The 26,405-nt window shown below is 46.8% G+C and overlaps 2 protein-coding genes across 7 annotated transcripts in view; one reads left to right on the top strand and one right to left on the bottom strand.

Annotated features, from left to right (window-relative positions):
• The window catches only part of AATF (apoptosis antagonizing transcription factor), a 105,137-nt gene extending 98,491 nt beyond the window's left edge, over nucleotides 1-6,646 (top strand). For both annotated transcript variants that reach the window (XM_028500088.2, XM_007100349.3), the window contains one exon: nucleotides 6,340-6,646. In XM_028500088.2, coding sequence (XP_028355889.1) covers nucleotides 6,340-6,403 — 64 coding nt within the window. In that variant the 3' untranslated portion in view covers nucleotides 6,404-6,646. The remainder of the gene's footprint in view (nucleotides 1-6,339) is intronic.
• A 16,887-nt stretch (nucleotides 6,647-23,533) lies between these two features.
• The window catches only part of ACACA (acetyl-CoA carboxylase alpha), a 243,169-nt gene continuing 240,297 nt past the window's right edge, over nucleotides 23,534-26,405 (bottom strand). For 4 of the 5 annotated variants that reach the window (XM_055090971.1, XM_055090969.1, XM_055090968.1 and 1 more), the window contains one exon: nucleotides 23,534-25,834. In XM_055090971.1, the coding sequence (XP_054946946.1) occupies nucleotides 25,439-25,834 (396 nt within the window). In that variant the 3' untranslated portion in view covers nucleotides 23,534-25,438. The remainder of the gene's footprint in view (nucleotides 25,835-26,405) is intronic. The other variant, XM_055090970.1, reaches the window with a different exon arrangement.

Below are 26,405 nucleotides of genomic sequence, written 5' to 3'. Positions count from 1 at the left end.
GGGGTTCCGCCAGGCCAGCAGGAGAACTCCAGCTCTGTCATAGCGGGAATGGAGTGAACTGTTTCTTTTCACCCAGAAGAGACCAGATTTAGTCAGGGGAAGGGAGCAGTGGTTGAAATGCTGCCACAGGGAGGAGCGAGGAGCTGTCCGTCCTGGCTCCGGAGGACTGGGCTGTGGGAGGGGTCCCACAGCAGCAGAGGGGCGCCCGGCAGAGGGAGGACACTGCCACCTCTCCGAGTGGAGGGGGCTGTCCAGACAGAGTTACCTGATAACGTTCACCTTCCCCACGCAGGTTCCGCCGCATCATTCTTGTCTCTGTAATCCTACGAAAACCTAGCAGAGCAAATAGGCATTCCTGTGTATTTTATGAATTTATTATACCTTTGTGTTATACTTTGAGGCCAGGGACCATCCTCACCTAATGCACATTTATAAGCTTCTACAGCACTAATAAGTAAAATGTTCTCCAAACACAAACGTGAAAAAAAGCAGGCATCAGTAACGTTGCCAATGATTTTTAAAAGTACATCTGCAGTCAGCAACCACAGTGGGCAGTGTGAGTTTCTGTTCTTGCTGTGTACTGACTCACAGGGATTCGGGTTTTGTCGAGGTTCTGCTGGACACGAGTGCTGCTGGAATTGGAGCCCTTGGTCTCACTTTCCCTTTGTGCGTTTCGTCACCCTTGGATTCTCAAATGTATGTCTAAGGCATCAAGTTCCGCAGAAGCATGCAGCACAGGGCCCTCGGGTGTGCAGGGAAGGGGAGGGGATTATGGGGGAGGGAGGGCCCCCCCGCACCCTCTGGGATGCGTCTTGTGTATTTAGGGAGGACAACCCCCTCCACCCCCACAATGAAGCAACTGATGAACAATCTCAAATTAATCAAGGACAAATTCTGTGTATAGTTCTAATCAGGAAAGCAGCGATATTGTTTCTACGGGCACACGCTGAAATCCCTGCATATGGTACTTGCTTGGAGAATGGGATGTACTTTTGGAGGCTGTGCAGTTTCTTTAGGGAGCGGTGGCCTGGCTGCTTTCTCCCTGCTGTCTGCTTGCCTTTGGCCACAGGGCCAGGTGGGTGCAGCTTGGGGGTGTCCGGGCCAGAGGAGGAGGGGGAGGAGGAGCGGGGTGTCTGGGGCGAGGCCTGTGTGGCTCCTTCAGTCCCACGACCCCCCCGCACAGATCCTCTGCAGGGTTCAGGTGCTCCTTTGTACCGTTTGCCCCGATGATGGCCTGAAAGCCCCTGGTCTGTGTCACAGTCAGTGAGGAGTGCGCGTGGCTGGATGGCACCGTGACGCACGTCCACCCGCGTTTCGTTTAGGGCTGCTTCAAACCTCGCCCGCCACTCAAGTGATGGCATCTCACAGCCAGCTCGACTGCGCGCGCTTAAGTCTCTTCACAAGAGTCACATAATAAATAAGCCGAATCCCAGTACACACACACACACACACACACACACACACTCACACTCACACACTAGGGCTGCTTCAAACCTCGCCCGCCACTCACGTGATGGCATCTCACAGCCAGCTCGACTGGGCGTGCTTAAGTCTCTTCACAAGAGTCACATAATAAATAAGCTGAATCCCAGCGCGCGCGCGCGCACGCACACACACAGTGTCTTTATGGAAGATGGCTGCTAATCCATGATCACACACACACACACACACTCACACACTCACACTCACACACACACACACAAACACACACACAGTGTCTTTATGGAAGATGGCTGCTAATCCATGATCATTTTTTTCCAGAAACAGGTTTTATGATAATATAGTAAAAATACTAAATTAGAAAATGCCTCACTAAGGGTTATAAAACCTTACTACATTAGAGATAGGTAATTATCCCCTCTACAGCCTAAATGACAGTTTAAAAGAAATAAAAATGTTAGTGCTCATTACTTGCTTTTGTAGGTTGCAATAAAGGGTAAGTTAAATTTTAATTCAAGGAAGAGCCCCTGCTATCGACCTTCTACCTTAGGTCCAAGTCCTGTTAATTACTCTGTAGGTTATTCTCCTGCATGATACCCACATTAATACATTTTCTACAGTGGACATTCCCACTGGCCATTGAGGCCAGGAGTGTGGGGGGAGGGTGACAGAGGGGGGAAGGCATTTCAGCTCAGTGATTCAAATCTTGATTCTTAATGTGATAGGGAGCAGGAATTATATATTTTAAAAAAACCAACTTCATTATGCATAGCCTTAAGGGGACCTCAAGTATTAAACTATACACTTACCCTGGAGAATCGGATGGAGATGAGGTTAACCTGAAGGATTGATAGTTTAGCTTCTCTGGGTGGCTCAATCCCGGTTAGGAAGGATGCTGCAGGGGAAAATGCTTTGTGCAGCAGAAGGCAGTCCGACCCTCTGTCCCATGGTGGCTTTTCATTACCTAGTTCTGTTTTTAGTTTTGTGTTCCTGCCTTGGGATGGGATAGGGATATGGACGCATCCTGTTTCTTTCCAGATGCCTTCCCCTCCCCCGAGCACTGGCCCCAGGTCTAGCATCTGCCTGGGTTTGGGGCAACGCTCAGGATGCCCTCTGCCTCAGTCTTCCTCCTGGGCCGTGCGGAGATCTTCCCACCGGAAAGGAGACACAGAGAGGTGGCAGTAGTCAAATCTCCAGCTCTTTCCCGAGAGGCTCTCAGCAGCCCTGCCTGAGAGCCTGCCCGAGCTGGAGCTGCCGGTTCTCCTTCTCCCTCGCCTTTCGCGGTTGTCCTGTCCAGGCACGAAGCCCCTCCTTACCCTGACATGGGACGTTACTCTGGAGTGGGGAGCCTCACAAAAGGACTGGTCAAAATACGGTGTAGGGATTGCGACCGGCCGTGACCCAGGACTGGGTAACAGAGCCCTGCTGGTCAGGTGGCTTCCTGGTCTTTATTCTCAGCAAAATTGCAGGAGAACCTAATTGAGTTGTCAGCTGGTAGATCATTAAAACTAAGTTTTGGTGGTAGGTCACTCTGTGATTGGGGGGGTGGCTAATTCAGAAGGAATTAAAGGAATTGAGTATCATTGCTTTAACAAAACTCTCCCATTCCCACGTCTACTTGTTTGTGTGGCAAGGTTTCTCATCACTTTTGTCTACAAAAACTAAAAAATAGAAGTAGAATTGGTGCTGAACCCTCTTTCATTCTAGCAATAAATTATATTCATCCATGGAATGGGAATGGAGGGGAAAGCCTCATCCATATCATTGAGAGATAATTTCCAGTAACATTTTACATATTTATGTATGTTAAAATTTTACCAAAATTATACTACATTTTATTATATTGTTATTGTATATATCAGTTGTATCCTAATAATAATTGTAATGATAACACAATCCAGAAGTAATTTTTAAAAATTACTTAGAGCCTTATGGTCCCAAGAAATTAAAATATTTCAGCTTTTCAAATTTCAAAAAGTGTTTCAATTTGCACACTTATTTTTGTGGCCAAGAAGTATGATAGTGTGATCAATAAAAGACTTCCAAGCATAAAACAACTATATTAGGACAAAAGTCTGTAGGGAAAAATCAAATGGAAATACAAGTTTAAAAAGAGAAAGATGCTGTAAATTTTCCAAATTAAAGAGTTTGTTTATGTGTTGTTTAAGTGAGTGATGATGGTTATCAGATCAGTATGGCATATAGATTCCATTGGGCGTATTACAAAAGGGATGTAAGAGTTATTTTAAAAGTTGGTATTCACAGATTTGTGGTAATTATATCCTTTGTGACTATTAACTTCATCAAGAAAAATTTTATATGTCAACTTAAAAATGTGTGCAGGGGCTGCGGGATTTTGTAGAGTTCTGTTAGGGGTTACGCAGAGAGGCTCGAGGACCAGACCCTGGACCCCACCCTTTGTGGTTGTGGTTTTCCCAGCTCTGTCCCCGGCGGGTCCTCCGCAGGGAAAAAGACGGTCTGGGGCCGAGCTGAGCCGCCGGAGTCTGGGGGTCTTCATCCTGGTGATGCTCCTGGACCCCAGGAGGGTCTGCTTTGTCCATCTCTAGAGTCCTTAGAGTTGGGGCTGAGGGGGATGGAGGTGGGGGAAGAGGAGATGGGAACAGAAAGGTCGCTTAGGAGGCTGGCACCGCATTCTGGGTAAGGGATGGTAAAATCTGAAATAATGGAGCCTGGAGGAGCGGGGAAGTTTGAGATACTTTGAAGGTAAAAACGGTCACTGATTGGTGGTCATGGGTGAGGAAGACTTAAAGTTGAAATTGCTTGGGGATTCTTAGATTGGAATAATCCCTTACTCATATTTTCTCTCTTTTCTGTAAAAATATTTTAAGAACCCAGACCACTCAGCTTTCCAAGTTGCTTTGCCATGAACAGCTGCATATTTGTCAGCTTTGCCCACCTGAGTGTGAAATGATGTTCTATCAAAACATGGGTTTCAGCATTTCCCTCTCTGCTCCTGACACGTGAACCCTGCTGCGGGCAGTAACTGCCGCCTTAGCCCAGGCGGTTTGCTGATGTCACCACGCGGAGAGGAAGCGTTTGCTCGGTGGTAACGATGGGGTCTGGTGCAGGCGAGCACGGCGAGGCTGGGAAGGGATGATTGTGAAGGGCTAAATGGCATGGTGGCTCTGCAGCTCCCTCTCATCAGATGTCGCAGCCTTAAAGCCACACTGTCCTCTTTGTCCTGGCGACTCTCCCCTTAACACCATTTAATTTCTTTGTGGAAATGGCTAGAGAGACTTGTACTTTCTGGCAAGTAGGCAGGCCATCGCGTGATAAAGTGACGCCTGGGCAGGGCATCGCTGTCCTTTATTTGATGGAGCTGGTGATTTGGCAGCCACTGCCTCTGGAAGGGAGACCGCCTGCCTCTCATTTGCATGTGGTCTGAAGCTGCCTTCCGCCTTTGTACGCGCGTGTCCGGGGCCCGGTCAAGGCTGAGCCAGGCAGATGTGTACAGCTCAGGAACAAAAGAGACCCTGGAGCTCCAGGTGAACCTGCATCCTTTGTTTATAGGTCCAGGGGCACCATGGTTGGCTGGGGGCACCAGCAAATTCTTGCAATAAAATTCCTATAATAATACAGGAGACCCACTGTTTTCTGGCTGCACTTTCCCTGCCTGCCACGTGGTCCCCAGCATGATAAGGTTTGTTTATATCCGTGGCTTCTGCGGTTCCTTCTTTAAGACTTTTCCCTTTCAAAAAGTTTTAATATGCTATTCCTATTGCTGGGTTTTCTAATTATAATGTCTCTTTTGGTACACACCACTATAGTAAGGTGACTTCAAAAATAGACTTGTAAGTTTTTGGGTTGAAGTCTGGCTGGACCAAAAATAGCTGTTTGAAGGGTGGGGGTTTTTTTTTGTCTTCTCTTTTGTTTTGAAAATCAGATTTGCTGATGATGACTCTCAGATGACGAGAGCAGTTCTGTTAGGAAAAGCCTGTTTTCCTAACAAGGAGGGCAGGCCTTGAAAACATAAGCAGAGCAGGCACAGCTTTCTCTGAGGTCGTTTACTCGCTGGTCCATGGCCCTTCACCCAGGTGCCTGCCCTCCTTCCCCAAGGGCACGGGCGTGGTCCCCGCCCCCCTGTGGGTTTGACCTGCTCGGACCTTCCTGGCTCCTGGCATCTCCGCAGGGAGACTCTGCCCTCCATCCCGGGAAGTGTTCTGGAGCTGCGGGCTCGGTGCTGGTGCTGGGAGGGCCTCGCCCACCCCGACAGGTGCCTTTGGCCAGGTGATGGTGGAAACAGGTGGCAAGTGGTCATTTACTTCATTTTCAGGGACGCGAGACCCTGGCATGTTTGGCCCTTTTCTTAACGTCAGACCCAGCTTTAGAAATAAATTAGCCAATCGAATTATTTATTAGATGGAGAATAGCGGAAGGGCTGGGGCGTGGGGAAGAGCCTTGGTGCCTGAGCAGCTGCACGTGTGCTGGTAATTGGAATCTTGTTGCTGGGTCATTTTCATTGTTTTTCAAGTACTGCCAAGTCCAAGAAAATGTATGAAAACTGAATTATATCCCCTACATCCCATGTCTGATTGAATCCTCCTCCTTGTGTGGCAGTCTCATACATCCTATTAAAATATTCAATCTTGTTTTCTTATTTGAAGAGCCTGTGTATAAAGGGCAAACTTGTAGAAAACTCGTTCCCTGGAGACAGGGTATCCAGCCACGCTGGACTATTTACATATTCTGCTGTTTGGCCGCTTCTAGGTTCCTGCCCTCCTTCGTATTTGTGAATAAGAGCTGTGGGATGCATTTTTAATTATGTGGCTGTGTTTCCAATTGAAGAATCAGACTGGGGTATTTCCCAGCCTCCTGGTTCCTTTTTAACCTTGAAAAGTTAACCAACGTGTTAACCAGTTTGTTTCGTTGGTCTTCCAGGACAGAGCTGTATCGATCTCTTTTTGGCCAACTCAACCCCCCTGACGAAGGCCACGGGGACTGACGGCGCCCATCTCCCTGTGGCCCGAGGTGGGACCTCCACACGCCCAGCCCCACAGAGAGGAACTCGGGAGGTCCCGGGAACGTGTGCTGTTCAGAACACGGGCCTGACGAGTGCCCGGAAACCTGGAATCCAGCATCTGTGTCCCCAGTGCGTCTGTGTGCAAAGGGCTCGCCCCCCACGGCCTTGAACCACCACAAATAAAGAGTGTTTTTACTGTCGCCGCCGCTGCCACACTCGATTCCTTAAGCAGCACAGAGTGAGTGATGTAGCGTTCCCGCAGGGTGACAGGTTCTTTGGGAGGGTTTTCATTGTTTTCCCAGCCAAATGGCCTTCTTTCACAATATAAAATACTTCATGGCAGGAATAATCCTAGGGTAGATGCCGCTTTCGGGGCGAGTCACGTTTAGCGCTTGATCGCGGCTGTGAGGAGCGGGGAGCCCCCCAAAACCTGTCAGCTGCGCCCCGGAGGCATTGGAGCTTGGAGGTGTCTGCCTATTTGTTGCTAGGTACAAATCTCTGACTTCTTTTTTGTTTCCTCTTTTCACCCATAAGGATTCTTCCAGAGTCCTTTTCCATTCTCACCATTCCTGAATCACTTTGTTGAGATTAGCTCTGGTGTAAATCTAGCAGGGGGAAATGATTCACTTGTTTTTCATCCAAAGGTCAAAAGCTGGAAATTAAATCCCCATAAGGGGGATTTATTGGCCTGCTGTGGTCAGTATGCAATGAGACGATCTTGCATAAGTAACGTGTGCGTGCCCGCACTCAAGGCCGACCATCTCCCGGGTCCTTTGCCCAAATCTGTATTTTGAGCTATGGAATTAAAGGAATGTTGCGTACAGGCAGCTGAGGGCAGTTGTAGTTAATAACTAGTCATTGTTTTTAGAGTCAGGTTTTGGTATTGTTTTAAATTGTCAAAACCAAGTGACAGGTTTTTATGCCCAGGAATCCCACGTGTCTTTGATGTGGTGTCTGGGGACTGCGACACAGCGCCTAGAGGCTGGGCTCCAAACGAAGTGAGTCTGGAATGTAATCTGCATCACAGTTTAGTGTTAACATCTGAGTGTGTCTGCTGGGCTCGGACGGGGCAAATGCAGGGAGGAGGATTTCTCCATCTCACATTAATTGGACCGTGGTACATCCTGATCTGTTTTTCTTGTCTTGGTAAGTTCACCTCTTGGGCTTGATTGTCAGGGAAACGTTTAATTTTCAGTGTGTCTCCAGTTACCTAAAAGATCACTCAACGGAAATAGAAGATTTCCCCCACAGTCACTCCCTTCACCGTGATCACTTTTTAAAATATAGACCATCCAACCCCATCCATCTAGCCTGAGGATCCCGGATAAAACCACGTTAGAACAGCAAGTAAGTAACCTCTTAACCTGGCAATTCCCGTGAGTGTGATGCAGACCCACGATTCCTAAAGAGATGGAACCTTTGTCACAGTCACTCTCTACCTGATGAAGAAAAAAATTTAAGCAGGTACTTCAAAATATTTGGAGTCCATCATGTTTAATTAAAATGAATTAAAATCAGGAGAGATGAGAAAGAACGGATAGAATTTTCAGTAAAGGGAGGCTTGCATTTTAAAATTCAGAGGACCACCCTCCTTCCAGCCAAGAATAAATTGGAAACTATTTTAATTGACACGGATACTGCAATTCAACTGTTACTAGAAAGAGAGATTAGTTGATTGATTTGCATTTTAATAAAACGAATACTTTACATCTTGGTGGCTAATGCTGATTTTGAAATGAGTTGAGAACTGTTATCAAGAGTTTCAATCCAGGGCCCTTTTTCAATGTTGACTGAAGCATTCCTCCCTTTTGTGCGGAGTTGGCTTATTTTCTTTTTGTCCAGTTGACTCCTTCACGCATGACCCTCCTAAACCGCAGCGCCTGAAGACACCGTCGGAGCGGTGAGGAAACCGCAGGGCCCACCCAGCCCAGGTTTGCACCCGGGGCCCGAAGCAGGCCGTGGGCTTTGCCCTTCGGGATAGAGAAGTTAAGGCTGGTTTCTTGTCTTAGTTTATTTTACGTCAAAAATTAATTACAGAAAAGTGGAAGGAACAAATGGAAATAAGGCTCGGCTGTAACCCCACCACTCAGAAAGATCCCCTCCTCGTAGTTAACCTGTATTCCTTCGTAGCCCTCTTCAGTATAGACGCTGTGATACCCAGTAGACTCCTCTCTGGGGGGAGGGCCCAGGGAGTAGTGCAGGTGGAAGACTTCGTTTTTCCTTCTGGACTGTTTGAAATGTTACCCTTTTAAAAACAGTAAAAACAAAATGTCCGTGCAGCATGTCCCCTTCCGCATAACACACGTATACCACCCGTTGAGAACCAGTGGTACGTTGTATTCTGCATTTTAATAACTAATAGTAGAGGGGAAGGTTGTTTCCACGTTTTGCAGATCTCACTGAAGTATTTTAACTGCTAACTAATAATTCCATTGGGGGCATGTCTCTTCAGTAGTGAACCAGATCCCCTCTTGTTGAACACTGAAATTGTTATAATTATTTGCTATTATGAATAATGTTATAGGAAAATATTTGTGCATAAAGCTTGTTTGTTGTCTTTTAAAATTATTGGGTTTTTTGGCGTAGATTTTTGGGACTAAAGTGAACCAAGTGAAAGAGTCCAAATATTTCACAGGCTCTTGGTCCCTATGACGGAGGCTTGTTTTAGGGCCCGTGCACTTCTCACCTGCCCTAGGCTGGACCATCTGCAACAAAGGGTGTTGAAAGGCAGAGAGGAGGTTGGCCCTGGAGTCTGATCCTGTGGTTTATTTCTTGCTCCCCAGGGAACCCTTCACATCAGCATCCTCCTCTGGGAGGATTAAAGAGCTGCTGCCTGTAATGTGCTTTGAGATGCTCCAATGAAAGATGGTGGACAAATAGGAAGTGACACCATCCTCTCCCTCCCCGACCCTCCTATCTGTTTTCTGGCTGCTAGATGGCATATAATTTGCTCTCCACCCTCCCCACTGGTTTTCATGCTCTTGCTACTTTCAATGCCTTCATCCTGGGGATCTCTCTGGTGGGTTTTCCTTGCCTTGTATGGGTTTATGTTCCTCCCCATACTGTCTTTGGTGCGTAGCCATTCTTTCCAGGTCACCGACCAAGAACGCTTGTTGAGCATCATTTGGAAACCCTGAGAGCCAACAGAACACCAGAGAAAACCAGCTCCGACTAGTTCAGCAACAGACACTGCATCTCCAGTTTTAAAAAGTAGTTTCCTTTCAGTGGTTGAGTTTCCTGGTCTCCGCATATGACTTCTCCAAGATTATTGCCTGTTTATCTCTTACCATTTCATCCAAAGGGAGCTGAGTTTGAGTCTCAATGGATCCAAATGGGACATTCGTCAGTGTCCACCCCGGAGGGGTCACTGTGTATGTGGGACGCCAAGATCTGTGTCTCCCTGGGCCGGGCTCACAGGTGAGGCAGATGCGTCCCAGCAGAACTATAGAGAGTAGAGGTAAAGGGTGTCATGGAGAAGCCTGAGGCTGTGGCTGCAGAAATGTGGGTGTTTTATGCCAGGGCAGCTGGCGCCCGTCTGCTGACACCCTGATAGGCTACCCTGTGCACATGGCGTTTAAGAAAGGCAAATACAAGCAGTGAGCCTTGCCTAAAGTGAAGGAACCCTGTTTTCTGCATCTGAGTTTGTGTTTTTACTTTTTGATTTATATGTGTGTGTGTGTGTGTGTGTACCGGGGCGGGGGGGGGGTGGGCAGTTGTGCTAGGCATTAAGTTGAGTTTGCCTTGGTCATTCTCGTTTTTTGTTTGTTTAAATCTTATCTACCTCATTTCCTTTTTTTTTTTTTTGCTTTGTCTTTCTTCATAACATATCAAAAATAATTGCCAGTAATTTGGTAAGTTCATTAATTCTTACATCCAAGGGATCCGTATCGCCCTGCTGATATGTATATGTTCAGTTTGTCCAACAGCTGTATTGATGAAGCCCTCGTTACCTGCTCCTTGTCTGGAGAGGAGGGGAGTGGTGCAAATGCAGAGTGAGTATGCCTTATCTAACTTCGTTTTTCTTGCATATCTGTAGATTTCCTTTACCGGGCCTTCCTTGCCCATCGTGTGGGGTCTGTTAATAATAAGGTCATCGCCTCAGCGGCATTTGTATTCCCGAGAAGTTTACTTGGTTTATTTCCCTGGTTCAGGGTTCTCATTTCATTTGTTGAGGTCAAGGACACTGAATTCTCAGAAAAGAGAATTTTAAAGAACGTAGAGAAAAACAAAACAAAACAATCCTACATTACCGATAGGGTAGAAAAAGAATATAAGGTCCCCTATAGGCATGGTGACAGTAACACATAAAGATTCCTGCCCACCCTCCTCCATTCCTGTCTTCCTCTTTATGGCTGGGTTGGAAATGAGCTCAGGCTGCCCTCGGCCGGCAGGCTCCCCGCCACGTGGTGCTGGCTGCTTCTGCCGCCCTCATCTACCCTCCCCGAGGTGTTTAGGGGTGTGTCACCCAGCTCTCACAGAGACTTGGGGGCACAGAATTCATCCTTGAGGGGGCTGATGTGACATTCTGAGTCAAGGACAGATTTGAACAGAAGGTGGTGTAGTGGCAAGAACCTTGGATCAGAAATCAGACCTGCCAGGGTGTGACCTTGAGGAAGTCTTTTGACCTCGGGGGCTCAGAGGTCCTCCTCAGTACTGTGAGGGTCAGCCACGCTGGTTCCTGAGGACCTCCTCGTCCTAAAGCAGCTGTTTCTATGGAAAGGCAGCTAGGGTCTAGCACCCATGCAGGAATGTTTTTCCCATCCATTCATTCAGGCATGTGTTGACCTCCTGCTGTGTGCCAGGCGCTGGGGGAGGTTTACAGAGCACAGGGTTGTTTGGGCAGGTGACCTGGTCTCTTGTGCGGCTCTGTTCCCTTCTTCAGTTGAGTGAGTCCTGAATCCTCTAACTGCGGTCTGATCAGACCCATTACCTGCGCTGGAGTTGCCTCTGTTAATCCCGGCGGGACTCCCGGCAGCGCAGGCTGTGGCCGTTTTTCAGGCTCAGCATCACTCTCCCAGGGCTCCGGTTCTACGGGTCGAGAGCTCGGCCTGGCAGGAGGGCAGCAGCCCTGGTGCTCGTGGGCTTCCAAGAGCCCGACCCCGGGATGGCCAGGGGCGTTAGTACGCAGGTGGGGCTGACGCTGAGCGCCCCGCACCTAGGCCGCTGCTCGGTGGCTCCCTCTCCTCCACGGCGAGGGCGGCTCCGGGCGCTAGGGCTTCCTGCGCCCGCGTGGCCAGCTGCCTTCCCCTCTTACCCTCCTGGGCAGCCTCTTCTAACCCCAGGCGCGTCCAGAGGGTCTAGACCACAGCTGTCCAGTAGCACTTCGGGGACGATGGGAGCCCAGTCCAGTCAGTAGTCACCAGCTACGTGTGGCTTTTGAGCCTTTGCAGCGTGGCTGGTGGCTGCCGGATTGGCTAGATGAGGTCGATGCGGGTACTTCCCAGCCTTTCACAAGTCACAGCAAACGCCAGAGCTGGAGCCGGGTAAGTGCTAACAGGTGGGGCGGCGAGAGCTGCCGCTGTCCCGAGGCCGAGGGGCCCAGCCGGCTCGCGGGCCCTGCTCCAGGCTCGGGCGGCGGCCGAGAGTGTGACCTGGGGCTCACGAGGGGGCAGGAAGCGAGGGGTTTCCCGCCTCGGTGCCCAGCGTGGCCGAGGGGAGCCTGGGAGCGAACCCGGCCCCGCTCTCCTCCTGAGGGTTTAGGCCGGGAACGGACTCCCTGAGGCCATAAAATTATTTTCCAGTTTGACTCTTGTGTCCTTTAAAGTTGTAGCGCACTGCACTTGGTTTCAAGAGCTAAACGTAAGGCTAATGCGGAACACTTTCCATGTGATAACTCCGAGTTTATATTGTTGGGGGAGATAAGCCGTAGGAGCAGGTGCTTTTGAATTCACTTATCGGCGTTCGAGCAGCTTCCGCGCCGCCTCGCCCCCCACCTGGGCGCTGTGATGTTCCGGGAGGGTCTCGGCAGCGGAGGCTTTTCATCTGCTGACCTCGCTGCTAAGGTCAGGCCTTTGTTCGCGGCGGGAGCGCGGGCCCAGGTGTGGGCCGGCCGGAGAGGAGGGGAGGCGAGGCGAGGGGAGGGGAGGCGAGGGGAGGGGAGCGCAGCGCAGCCCTGCGGAGAGTCTGCGTGTTAAGCTCACATCCTGGTCTTCGTGGAGGAGGGTAAGGGGACGAACGCAATGCCTAGTTCTCAGTTATGTAATTAAACTGAGATGTGCCTTTCTGAAGGAACAAAAAGAGGCCAAGGACAGCTTAATTGAAACCTTAAGATTGCTTCTCCAGGAGTGGCCCGAGCAAGCGGGCCGAGGCAGACGGTCACCGTCTGGCTGGCGGGCCACGTGACCCCGCAGGTGCCGTCCACGGGGTGGCGGGGGCGGTTCGCTTGGCACGGGAGCCTACCCTTCGCTTCCTGGGAGGATGAGCCTTTGGTTCCTCGGGTCCCAACAGGGAGGTCCACACGGGAACTGGCCGCGCTGATACCGCCTGGGCTCGGCGCTGACCCTCCTGTCGCCCTGTGGGTCCCTAAACAGCAGTGCCTCGCAGCCCCCCCCCGACCGGTCTCGAGGGCCTTTAAAAGGCACGCCTCTCTCAGCGAGGCCGTCGGCCAGGCCGGCTGTGACGAAGTCGTTCATTACCAGATAAGTGACGGCGAAACAGTGACGCTTTATTAACTGCAGACAGGGCTGCTCCTGAGAACCCAGGCGTGCGCTCTTGATACCTGTTTATCTACTTGTTCCGGACTGGAAGTACTCTCCTCCTCTCTCCTTCCCTCTCCCCCATCCTCAGAAGAGAATTTCAACTTTAAGACAAACAACTTCATTTACAAGTGTGTCTCTAATTAGCTGCAGAATTAGGAAAGCTGAGTTTTCCCCCATAGATCGGCTAAACCCTCGAGGGAGACTGGTGGGATAGAGAGAATCGCATTTCCAATTATTTTGTTGAATTGCTAATTTAGTTATTGTGCCTGGTGTAATTGTGATGGGTATTGGGTGTGCAATTCAATTTGTTTTAAATATTTGTGGGAAGGCTGATTAGTAATGGAGCTGACCTATTTTGTGGCCCAAACTGAGAAAAAAAAAAGCCTAAAACACAACACCCACAAAGATATAGTTTGTTTCCATTTTTATTCTGATCTCTCTCATCCTCTTAAGACCATTGATGCAACAAAAGGATTAAATTAAAAGATGACAGCACTTTGATCTTCTCCCTTTGAAAGCTTAACTGTCCTTGGTCGTTTAACATGCTGATATTTTAGGGTGGAGTTTCAGATGCAAGGCTGGAGTTGAGAGGTTTCTGCCTCTCATAATTGCGCTTTTTGTGTGTGCCTAGACATCGTTTGGGTGGCTGACTTTTGTATGCGCGTGTATCAGGCGGTGGAGGTAGTGTTTGCAGCACCCAGGGCCAAATCAGTCCAGCTCCTGGGGCTGGGAGACCCTGTGGGAAGGCAGGCACCTTCCCTCCAGGCAGCGCTGCTCTAAGGGGTCGCTGACCCGGGCAGTGTTTGCACCTGCTCTGCCGCGGGTAGGCCCCGCTGGTGGTTAGTTGAGCCTGTGCGCTTGTGACCAGGGTTAGGTGTGAAGTCCCTTCACTGCTGGCTGTGACGCCAGGCGGAGCTCCCTGACGGCCGGCCGAGCCCGAATTTCCCTCTTCAGGGTCTCCCCACCACTCAGCCAGCATCTGGACCAGCAGGAGTACCTGTGATGTAATATTGTTTACATGCCTGTTGGGTGCTGACTAAATCAGTCCAGCCTGGGCCTGGAGCAGGGCTGTGGCTTGTAGGGAAGAGCATCAGCTAGGGCTCTGCTGGGACTTGAGGTCACAGAAACAAAGTGCAGGGCTCTGCCTGGTTATTGTGAAACGTGCGTGTGAGTACCAGGTTTTGTGACGGCCAAGGTTGCTTGCAGGTGACTGGAGCCCTCACCCCCAGTGTCATCCTGCTGGGCCCCTGCCGGGTCCCAGCAAGGCCTTCTCAGACACAGGCAGGGCTTGGTTGGGTGAGATCAGAGGGTGATAGACCAGAATAGATTTGGAGGAAAAGTAGTAATAAAATGGGTCATAGAAGCAAAATGATCCTAAAAAGATCATTTTGTAACTCGATTAACTTAGAAAGGTACCAGGGTCAGTCTCTGTGTTTAGCTGCTGAATAGAAGTTTAAACTTTATTCTTACGTGAGAGATCAACAGGGGTCTTGCTTTTCTCTCAACAAGACTTTCTCAAGGAACTGGGAGGGAAGAGCTAGTGGACACAGCTCTGGATCTGGAGGAGGATCTGAGTCCTATGGGAGGGTAGACAGGAAGACAGTCATTGCACAAGCGATGCTGTGAGCTGAATAGAAACCACTCCCTGGGGAGTCCGCGAGGGTCTCCGCACAGAGAACAGTGGGTGTTGGAGGAGGGGTTTGTGGAAACAGGAGCAGAGGCAGGAGGGCAGGCTGTTGGGTGTTGGTGGTAAGGTTAGTGCACTCCTACTCCCTGCTGGTTAGTTTTTTGCAGCTTTGATATTGAGGTGTAATTTACTTAGCATAATATTCACTCATTGTAAATGTACAGTTCTAGGATTTTTAGTAAGTCTGTAGAGCTGTGCTACCTGAATCAACACACTACATTTTTAGAACATTTCATCACCCCAGCAAATAACTTTGTGCGGGTTTGCAGTCAATCCTCAATACCATCCCCACCCCAGGGCAATGACTGATCTGCTTTCTGTGGCTATAGATTTGTCTTTTCTGGATGTTTCATTTAAATAGGATCATATTGTACAATATGTAGTCTTTGTGTGCGGCTTCTTTCACTGAGCTTAAGGTTCATCCGGCAGAGCATATGTGGTTAATTTGTTTATTTTTGTTGCTGACTGGCACCCAGCGTATGGATACACCATATTTTATCTGTCTCTTTGCCTATTGATGACCATTTGGATTGTTGCCAGATTTTGGCCATTGTGTATAAAGCTGATATAAACAATCACAAGTCTTTGTGGAACATGTTTTCATTTCTCTTGGCTGGATACCTACGTGTGGAATTTTTTTTTTTTTAATTGGGGTACAGTTGCTTTACAATGTTGTGTTCGTTTCTGAATTGCTGGGTCATATGGTAAGTTTATGTTTAAACTTTTGAGAAACGGCCTAAATGTTTTCCACAGTGGCTGCACCACTTTACACTCCCACCAGCAATGTGAGAGTTCCAGTTGCTCCACAGCCTCACTTCTTGTCTATATTGTGATTGTAGCCATTCTGGTGAGCAGTGGGCTCTCATTGTGGCTTTAATTTCTATTTCCTTAATGACTAGTGATGTGGAACAGCTTTTCATGTGTTTATTAGCCATTCATGTATCTGCCTTCTTTGGTGAAACATCTTTTCAGATCTTTGGCTCATTTTTAATTGAGTTGCTTGTCTTATTACATCGTAAGAATTCTTTATATATTCTAAATACAGATTCCTTATCAGAAAATGATTTGCAAATATTTTCTCCCAGTCTATAGTGAGCCTTTTTATTTTCTTAATGTTGTCTTTTGAATCACAAACATTTAAAATTTTGATGTTCTAATTTATCAGTTTTTTTTTCTTTTATGGATTGTTTTTGGTGTCAGATCTAAAAAATCTTTGTGTGACCCAAGGTCATAAAGATTTTTCTCCTGTTTTCCTCGAAGTTTTATAGTTTTAACTCTTACATTTAGGTTTATAATCCATTTTGAGTTAATTTTTGCATATGATGTGAGGGTCTAAAAATATAATTTTGCATGTGCATATCCAATTGTCCCAGTATCATTTGTTGGAAAGACTATTTTTCCCCTTGTTGAACTGCCTTAACTCCTCTGTAGAAAATCAATTGACCATAAATGTGAGGATTTATTTCCAGCCTCTTAATTTTGTTCCATTCTATTTGCCTGTTTTTTTTTTGTTTTTTTTTTTTTTGTGGTACGTGGGCCTCTCACTGTTGTGGCCCCTCCCATTGCGGAGCACAGGCTCCAGACGCGCAGGCTCAGCGGCCATGGCTCACGGGCCCAGCCGCTCCGCGGCATGTGGGATCTTCCCGGACCGGGGCACGAACCCGCGTCCCCTGCATCGGCAGGCGGATTCTCAACCACTGCGCCACCAGGGAAGCCCTATTTGCCTGTTTTTACACCAGTGAAAGTTTTGTAATTGGATAGTTTAAGTCCTCCAAATTTTTATCAAAATCGTTCTGGTCCATTGTATTTCCATGTACATTTTGGGATAAATTTGTTAATTTCTATAACAATGCCTGCTGGGATTTTGATAGGGATTACATTGAATCTATAGATCAATTTAAGGAGAACTGCCATCTTAACAATGTTGTCTTCCAATCCATGAACATGGAATATATCTCCTCATTTATTTATATTCAGTTTCTCTCAGCAATGTTTTATAATTTTCAGTGTACAAATCTTGCAGTTCTTTTGTCAAATTTATTCCTAAGTATTTTATTGTTTTTGATGATATTGTCAATGAAATGTTTTTCCTTAATTTCATTTTTGGATTGTTCCTTGCTAGTATATAGAAATGCAGTTGATTTTTTTGGTGGTTCTAGTTTTAAAAAATGGATCCCTCCCACAGGATCATTTCATCTGTGAATAAAGACAGTTTTAATCCTTTCTTTCCAATATATAAGCCTTTAATTTTATTTATTTAGCCTATTGCACTGGCTAGAACCTCTGATACAATGCTGAGTAGAAGTGGCAAAGGTTAATATTCTTGCCTTATTCCTGATATTAAGAGGAAAAACATGCAGTCTTTCACCGTTAAGTATGACATTAGTTGAGGTTTTTCATAGATGCCCTTTGTCAGGTTGAGGAAATTCCTTTCTCTTCATAGTTTGTAGAAAATTTTTATCTGGAATGGCTGTTGGATTTTACAAAATGCTTTTCCTGCATCTATTGAGATGATCCTGTGGTTTTTTTCCTTTATTCTATTAATATGGTGTATTATATTAATTCATTTGGATGTTAAACGCACTTTGCAGTCCTGGGAAAAATCTCACCTGGCTATGGTGTATAATTTTTTTTAAATATGTTGCTGGGTTCAATTTGCTAGTATTTGCTAAGGATTTTTCTGTCTATCTTCATGAGAGATATTGGTCTATAGTTTTCCTTTCTTGTGATGTCTTTGTTGGCTTTGGTATCAGGATAATACTGGCCTCTAGAATGAATTGGAAAATGTTCTCTTCTGTTCTCTGAAAAAGTTTGTGAAAGATTGGTATTTCTTCTGTAAATATTTGATAGCAAATTCAGCAGTGAAATCTTCCAGGACTGGGCTTTTCTTTGTGAGAAGGTTTTTAATTACTAATTTTTTTTTTTTTTTTTTTTTTTTTTTTTTACGTGTTAAAGGTCTATTCAGATTTTCTGTTTCTTCTCAAGTTAGTTTTGGTAAATTTGTGTCTTTCTAGGACATTTTATTTAAGTTGTCTAATTTGTTGACATAGAATGGCTTATAAAATTCCTTTATAATCCTTTTAATTTCAGTACAAGGTCACTAGTAGGGTCTCCTCTTTCATTTCTGATTTTGGAAATTTTGTCTTCTCTCTTTTCATCTTGTTTGTCAATTTAAAAAAATCTTTTCAAAGCACTGACTTTTGGTTTTATTAATTTTTCTCTATTTTTTGTTTTCTATCTAATCAGTTACCACTCTAGTCTTTATTTTTTCATTAATTCTGCTCACTTTGGGTTTAGTTTGTTCTTTTCTTTCCCCCCAGTTTCTTAGGATGGAAGTTATTGATCTTGCAAGGGCCTGTTACTATTGAATTGTCTATTTATTCTTTTTTTTTTCTGGCTGCGTTGGGTCTTTGTTGCTGCGTGCGGGCTTTCTCTAGTTGTGGCGAGCGGGGGCTACTCTTTGTTGCAGTGCACAGGCTTCTCACTGCAGTGGCTTCTCTTGTTGCAGAGCGTGGGCTCTAGGCACGTGGGCTTCAGTAGTTGCAGTACGTGGGCTCAAGTTGTGGCTCGCGGGCTCTGGAGTGCAGGCTCAGTAGTTGTGGCACATGGGCTTAGTTGCTCCGTGGCATGTGGGATCTTCCTGGATCAGGGATTGAACCTGTGTCCCCTGCATTGGCAGGCGGATTCTTAACTACTGCGCCACAAGGGAAGTCCTATTCTTTTATTTACTTCTGTTATTTTTCCCTTATGTATTTTGGGGCTCTGTTTTTAGGTGTGTATACATTTATAATTGTTGCAGCTCCTGACAAATTGATGCTTTAATCATTATTTTTCCTCTTTGTCTCTAGTGAGATTTATCTTAATGTATATTTTCTCCAGTGTTAATGTAGCCACTCCAGCTCTCCTATGGTTACTGTTTATATGGTATATGGTTTTCTATACTTTGTCTTTGAATCTAAAGTGTGTTTCTTGTAGACAGCATAGAGTTGAGTTATTTGTATCTAGTCTGACAGTCTCTGCCTTTTGACTGGAGTGTTTAGTCCTTTCAAACTTAGTGTAGTTACTGATAAGTTTTTTATCCATTTGTTCCTCCTTTATTGCCTTCTTTTGTTGCCTTCTTTTGTGTTTAGTATGCCATTTTAATTCCATTGTTGTTGTATTTACTATGTATTTATTCTTTTTAAAAAATTGTGGTAAAATACTTAAAATTTACAATCTTAACCATTTAAAAGTGTACAGTTCAGTAATGTTAAGTATATTCCCATTGTTCTGCAACAGATCTCCAGAACTTACTCATTTTGCAAAAACTGAAACTCTATACCCATTAAGCAATAACTCCCCATTTTCCTCTCCCTCAGCCCCTGGTAACAACCATTGTACATTCTTTTTCATGAATTTTGACTACTTTATTTTTTATTTTAAAAAAAATTTTGGCCACACCATGCGGCATGCAGGATCTTAGTTCCCCGACCAGGGATTGAGCCCGTGCCCCCTACATTGGAAGAGCAGAGTCTTACCCACTGGACTACCAGGGAAATCCCTTGACTACTTTAGCTGTCTCATATAAATGGAATCATACTGTATTTGTCTTTTTTGTGACTGGCTTATTTCACAAAGCATAATGTTCTCTGCTTTCAATTCTTTTGGATATATATCTAGAATTGGGATTCTTGGGTCATATGGTAATTCTATTTTTAATTTTTTTGAGGGATTGCCATACTGTTTTCCATAGTGGTTGCACCATTTTACAATTTCACCAACAGTGCAAAGAGTTCTAATTTCTCTACATCTTTGCTAACACTATTTTCTGGTTTTTTGATAGAAGCCATCCTGATGGGTGTGGGGTGATATCTCATTGTGATTGATTTGCATTTCTCTAAAGATTAGTGATGCTGAGCATCTTTTCATGTGCTTTTTGGCCATTTGTATATAATCTTAAGAGAAATGTCTATTCAAGTTGTATGCCCATTTTAAAATCAAGTTATTTGGGGTTTTCTGTTGTTGAATTGTAGAAGTTCTTTATACATTCTGCATATTAACCCCCTATTAGATATATCATTTGCATTTACTATATATTTTTAAGTTATTTTCTTAGTGGTTGTTCTAGGGATTACATTACAATCTCTTTGAGATAAATACTAACTTCTGGTAAAATATAGGAATTTGTTTTTGATATAGCTCAATTTTTCTTCCCCTTTGTCTAATTATCATATCACATTTATATATGCTATAGACCCCCGAAATATAGCAATATAATTATTGTTTTATGTAATTTTATTTCTTTTACAAAGTTAAAAGAGAACACACACACACACAGTCTTTTATATTTACTCATATATTTACCTTTTCAAGTACCTTTCCATATCTTTGTGTAGATTCAAATTACCATCTGGAATCATCTGAATGATTGCCTTTAATTCTTCTAAAGCAAATTTTATATCACTGAATTCTTCCCCTTTTTTGGTGGTGGTGGGGGATATCTTTATTTCATCTTTGTTTTGCTGGATATAGGATTTTTGGTTGACAGTTGTTTGTTTAAATTCTTGTAGCACTTTGAATATATCAGCCCACTGCCTTCTGCCTTCCATTGCTGTTATTTGTCATTTATTATTTGTTTTGTTGTTCCTTGATGAGTTGTTTTTCTCTAGCTTTTTTCAAGACTTTCTTTGTCTTTTAACAGGTTGGCTATGAAGTGTCTAGGTATAGATCTTTTTGTATGTATCCTCCTTGGGATCTATTGAGCTTCTTGGATCTGCAGGTTGTTTTCCATCATATTTGGAAGGTTTCAGCCATGATTTCTTCAAATATTTTTCCTATCCCTTTCTCTACCCTCCTTCTGGCATTCCCATTACACATCAATTGTTATACCTGATGTTGTTGTATGGACCTCTGAGGCTCTGTTCATTTTTCATTCTTTCTGTTCTTCATGTTGGATACTTTGTATTGCTCTATCTTCAAGTTCACAGATTCTTTCTTCTGCCTTCCTGAGTCTACTATTTAGTCCCTCTAGTTAATTTTTCATTTGTTTTTGTACTTTACAACTCCAGAATTTCTTTTTTTTCATTGTGGTAAAATGTACATAAACTTTACCATTTTAACAGTTTTTAAGTGCACAGTTCAGTAGCATTAAGTACATTCACTTTGTTGTGCAACCATCACCACTGTCCATCTCCAGAACTTTTTCATCATACCAAACTGAAACCCTACACCCATTAAACAATAACTCCCCATTTTCTCCTCCCTACAGCCCCTAGTAGCCCCTATTCTACTTTCTGTCTCTGTGAATTTGATAATTCTCCATACCTCATATAAGTGGATTCACACTATATTTCCCATTTTGTATCTGGCATGTGTCACTTGCATAATGTCTTCAAGGGTGAAAGCTCTCTTCTAGGTTGCATTCATCTTGTTGTATCCCCACATGGCTACAAAAGTACTTGTTAGTATGGGCAAAAATGCTCTGTTAGGTTTTTCTTAATTCAGGGCCTGGATGTCTTTGTTTCCATCTCTCCTCACCCCAATCCTTCCTGGTCACCCCAGAAGGCCAGTCATAGAATCAGGATGTCTGGGATTGGGCCCATCATCCGACCTACTTTGAGCTGCCATCTGTCTCATCTCCTTACAGTTCCTAATGGCTGAGCCCACTGGGTGGGTCCAACTCCCCTCAGAGCTGAGGCTCCGTAACTATTCCACCCCTCCACCAACCACAGGGAATCCCATGTTTTGGAAGATTTTGCTTACTGAAATACTGCATTTATGAAGATGTCCTGTTTCCATGATTTATTATTATTAACTGCCCATTGGAGCTTTTGGCCAGCATGAGGAAGCCAGTACCACTTCCTGGGTAGGTAAATCTCTTAGTTACCAGAAAAACAACAGCATGGTGAGCCTTTGTCACCTGACTGAGGCACATGTAGGATCTGTGGAGTATTGAAAATAGTGGACAGTCACCTATCAATCACTATTTCTGTGATTCCTGGGGTGGCCTGGGCTTACTCTCGTGGGTGACCCCTGCAGCTCAGGGACATACACACATGGAGCTGAGCTTGGAGCCAGATTTCGTGGTACCCAAGGTTGTGCTTTTTTCATTTAATTAGGCTGATTTCTAAACCTTTTAACCCAATCTTCCCATGCCCCCAAACCATCAAAGGTGACCCACTCTCTTCAGGAACATACCTTGTTTCCTGGCCCAGCACTTAAAGCTCATCAGGCTCTGTTGCCTACTTGCTTTTTCACATTTTATTGTCCCTCCTCTCCCAGATGACTGCTGTGCTCCTAGCCAACATTCCTAGTGTCTCTTGAATAACTGCAGATGCAAGTGCTTGACTGGGGGCACCTGCCTTACTCGCCCAGCTGGAAGCCTCTCTGCCCATAGGCTTCAGCCCTTCACTGTCTGCACACTCATGTGGTCCTTAGCACTCTCTGCCTCACCATGTGGATCAGGGCAGGCCTGGGTTTTACCTTTCTTGTGCCCAAGCTGAGGAGCCAGCATTTGAATGAAGGTTCACCTACAGCTCAGCACCTCTCCAGGCCTCTCACCACAGCCTGGTGCGGAATCTCGCACACGGGAGGAGCGTGCGAAGGGTCCTCCCTATGATGGTCATGAGGCACTGGCATTTGTCACTGTGTTCTTGCTTTTCAGTTGGGGAAATACGTGTGGGCCCAGCTTACATCCCATTTCCCAAAAGACTGAACCCTTGCCGTTCAATCTTTTCCTTATTACCCCAAAGTAATACTAATGAAAGCTTTAAAGACTGATGAAGGAAATGGCATTCCCCAACAACAGATGAAAGCACTGTATGTATCAGGCAAGTTCCCAGAGGCAGCAGTGGAATCTTCCCATTAATCCTGCTGACCTTCCTGAGAACCACCGACGGGTGCTGGCCGAGAGTAGGGATGGCGCCAAGTTTACACGTGGGGTCCGGTTCTTGGCTGCCTGCTTAGCGGGGAGAGCAGCACCTTCCCCCGGATCCTGACTTTCCCTCCCTGCTCCCCTTTCTAGAACATCTAGCTTAGGGTGACTCAAACTGATAACTATTTTGTAAATTGCCAAAAGCCACCCTTTGCTTTGTCGTACATCCTAAAGAGAGATGGACACAGCACCAAGTTTAATAGTCAGCAAAGGCCGATGCTTCCCCTCCCTCCTCTCTTGTGGCCTGTGCCTTTCTTTGCAGATGTTATTCCTGCTTCAACCACATGGATTCATAGAAACTGAAGCAGAGGGTTGAAGGCACACAAGCCTGAGTTTCCTGCCCCTAGTGCCTTTTTGTGCCCAGAGTTAGCATTCAAAAGCCATGAAGTAGCTAAATTATTCAGAGACTCTAAAACCTCTCCATAAAGGGAGCCCGAAGTGGTCTCTGAAATGGTTTGCTATTCACTTGACCCAGAAAATGCCACAAATCATGTAAACCCAGAGGTTCAAACCTTCGTGTTCACTTCAAGACCCATGGAACTGCCCAGCCCATCAAGGGTACGTGGACCCGAAAACGGCCCAGGCTGGGAATGGTGTCGTTTGCAGAAGCACCATGCGCCGCTCTGTCCTTACACTGGCTCTACTTTCGGCAGGGGTAGGGCTCGCTCTTACAAAGCTCCCCTACGCAGAGTGGAACCAGAGGGAGGTGCTGGGCGTGGGCTAAAGTGACACACAGTGACTCATCTACAAACGCGGAGGTTTATTTCAACAAAACGTGAAAAGAATACATTTGACTGAAGCTCCTTGCTCTTCAGGCTGTGCGTCCATCGAATGCTCAGTAAGACAAGCGAAGGCTGCTTTGTGACCGAAGTGAGCGGACAACATGGTGATCCTAGCTCAGGCGAGTCTCAGCTGATACATCGCTCACCCTCCTCCTGCCTCGGTGACCTCGTGTGTGTAATGGGCTGTGTCTCTTCCTGACTTCTCCATAGGAAAGAGCCCTGTCCAGGTAAGACCTAAAGTGAGGCGCCCTGCGGATGGGGGCGCGGTGAGCATCGCAGAGTTCTAGAGACGAAATGTATTCATTTCATGTGTCATAATTTTGTTGGGGGCTGGGGGGAGGTAAACAAGTGTCACCCGCCCTCTGCCCCGAAGAAACGCCAGGGCAAGCACAGGACTCCACACCACCTGTAGGCGTGTGGAATTTTATTTATTGTAGAAAAATGTAGAGGAATTATCTGGTCAAAGGCGAATCCACGCCTGCTGGGTAAGCGAACACCAGCAACAGTGGACGTGCTTCCTGGACTGAAAATTGTTCCCCACCTTCCCCTGCCCTCCTTGGCTTGGATGGCACCGAACCCCCGCAGCAGGGCAGCCGGGCCGAGGCTCCAGGCTCCTGGGGGCAGGTGGCAACCCATCCAGCCGCACGGTGCCCATCTGCACAAACAGTTCCCGAGGAGAGGAGTGGAGCTCTTTCTTGTGCGTGAACTGTAGGGTTAAGGCTCAAAACCGTAGCTCGTACGGACGTATTCATACTGCTGCTTCTCAGACGTCTTAGTGATTTCCCCCTTGGTCATCAGTGACAGAGGCAATTAGCTGCACCGTAGGAACCGGATGCTACCCCAGCCCTGATCACCTGCCACTCCTGCTTTAGGAACACCAACGGGGGATCAGTAAGCTCTCTCCTTGAATAAACTGGTTGTTGAAAATAAACTCTCCATCACCCATGAGGAGGCCAGGGAGGGACCCGTGGGCCTGGAAGACAGCAGCACCATGATGGGGTTGTGGGTAATCTTAAGGTCACATGGATTCTGTGTTCCCTGGAAGCCTCCCCAAAGCGGGGAAGGCCAGTTCCCAGCGCCGAGAGCACTGATGTCACCAGGGCTCCTTTCTGTGGCTCTGGGGAGGCCGGCTGTGCCTGTGTACATTCAAGGAAGAGACGAGACCCAAAGAGAGTAAGAGTGTCAGCTGCTAGAAGAGTGGCCCCAGAAACAGAGACGATGGCCCTGTAGGCACCGTTAACCTCCTGTAACGATCAAAGCTCCAGGCTTAACAGTAACAACCTTCCACATCCTAAAAAGAGAGACTGGCTGGCCCGCTCTCGCTGTCGCGTGGTGACTACTTTCCATCAGTGACGGGAAGGGCAGCTCCCCTGGCTCCTCCTCTGCCCACTCGGGCTACGGCACGGCCAGTGGGACCCCCGGGCATCTCAGCTAGCCGAGCAGCGGCACACGGGGCAGTGGCAGGTCAACTGTCTCTGCGCTTGTTCTGAGAAGGGAGCCCCCGGGTGAGGCCCCTAAATCGACAACAGTGACTTGGTCTCTTTGCTTTCTCTGCTTCTTGGATCGTGGTTTTGCCCTCATCTTTGAGTTCCATGGAGCTTGCAGATTTCATGCTCTAATTTTTCTTCATAAGCAGTACCTTGGTGTGATGAAACTGGGTGCCTGGTGTGGATCGGGCTGAGTGTGGGGTAAGAAACAACAGACCCGAGGCTTCCTCCTCTCCCCACGCCTGGTGCTGGGCCTGTGGCCTCAGCCCCGGCCCTCCTCTGCTGCCGGTGGCTGCAGGCTCACGGGGCCAGGGGCGGGCGCGGGCCGCTGACTGCCTGGCAACAGCTCCCACTTCCCGGGGCCGGACCGAGGGGCGGTCAGGACAGGAGGATGGCCCTGCTGGCGTGTAGTAAGACTTCTTGGTAGGTGCTTGTACCTGTCATTGCCTTCTTAGGTCCTGGGCAGGGAGAGAGGACTGCCGTCACAGCCAGGGTAATAATAAATACTGAACGGGGTAGGTGTGACCGGTGGGCCGGAGTGGGGGCTTGTGACCCTATGTCCCAGTATGTCATGCGTAACCTGAAAACATCGAGGGGAAGCAAAATGCCACTTTGATTCCAGTGCTGGTCTCGTGTGCCTTCTAATTACAGTGGCTTCAGGTGTGAAAGGCAGCTCTAGCCCTTTGCTCCGGAGGCAGGGCAGGGGTGGGCAGGAAGCTCTTCCTACGTTGACGGGGAGTCCATCGTGGAGAGGATCCGAACGACTTCTGCTCGCTGAGTGGGCGAGATGTGCTGGGTCATGTGGACGATGGAATCCATGGCAACCTCTGGATTGGCCTGTACCAAGCTGGAGGGGAAGATTCGGGACGGTGAGGACGAGAGAGAGGCAGCAGTGCCTAGATCAGGGCAGCTTCAGAACTGCCCAAGAAACCTGCTCCCAGAGTCCACTGCGGACCCTGCAGTCCCTGCCTCACCTGATTCATTTTCCTACGTGAAAAATGTCCCCAGCAGCAAGATACCACAAGAACCCGAAACATTTTGTTATGTCAGAAAGTGAGGAAGTAACCTCAAAAAACAAAACCCAAAACCCCGATGGGGTCATGTCACAGAGATAGTGGACCCAGCCTGAAGGTGCTCCCACTGGCTAAATCTGGGACATTTGGGGCATCAAAATAATGAATTACAAATCATTGAAAAAAGACATTCACTAGTCTATATCAATAACGAATATATAATAAATGGAGGAGGAGAGAGGACTTTTGCTCACAGGAGAATTGGGGTGGTGAGATATGATTGTGCAGGATGTGCAGGAGTTGGAACACTGTCATTTTGCAACCTCACTGTAAAGACTGGATCAGGGACTTACCTGGTGGCACAGTAGCTGAGAATCTGCCAACGCGGTGGACACGGGTTCGAGC

Source organism: Physeter macrocephalus, chromosome 14 (genome assembly GCF_002837175.3).
Source record: "Physeter macrocephalus isolate SW-GA chromosome 14, ASM283717v5, whole genome shotgun sequence".
Taxonomy (NCBI): domain Eukaryota; kingdom Metazoa; phylum Chordata; class Mammalia; order Artiodactyla; family Physeteridae; genus Physeter; species Physeter macrocephalus.
The sequence above is the reverse complement of the archived record's forward strand: the minus strand, read 5'-3'. Positions and strand labels throughout refer to the sequence as shown.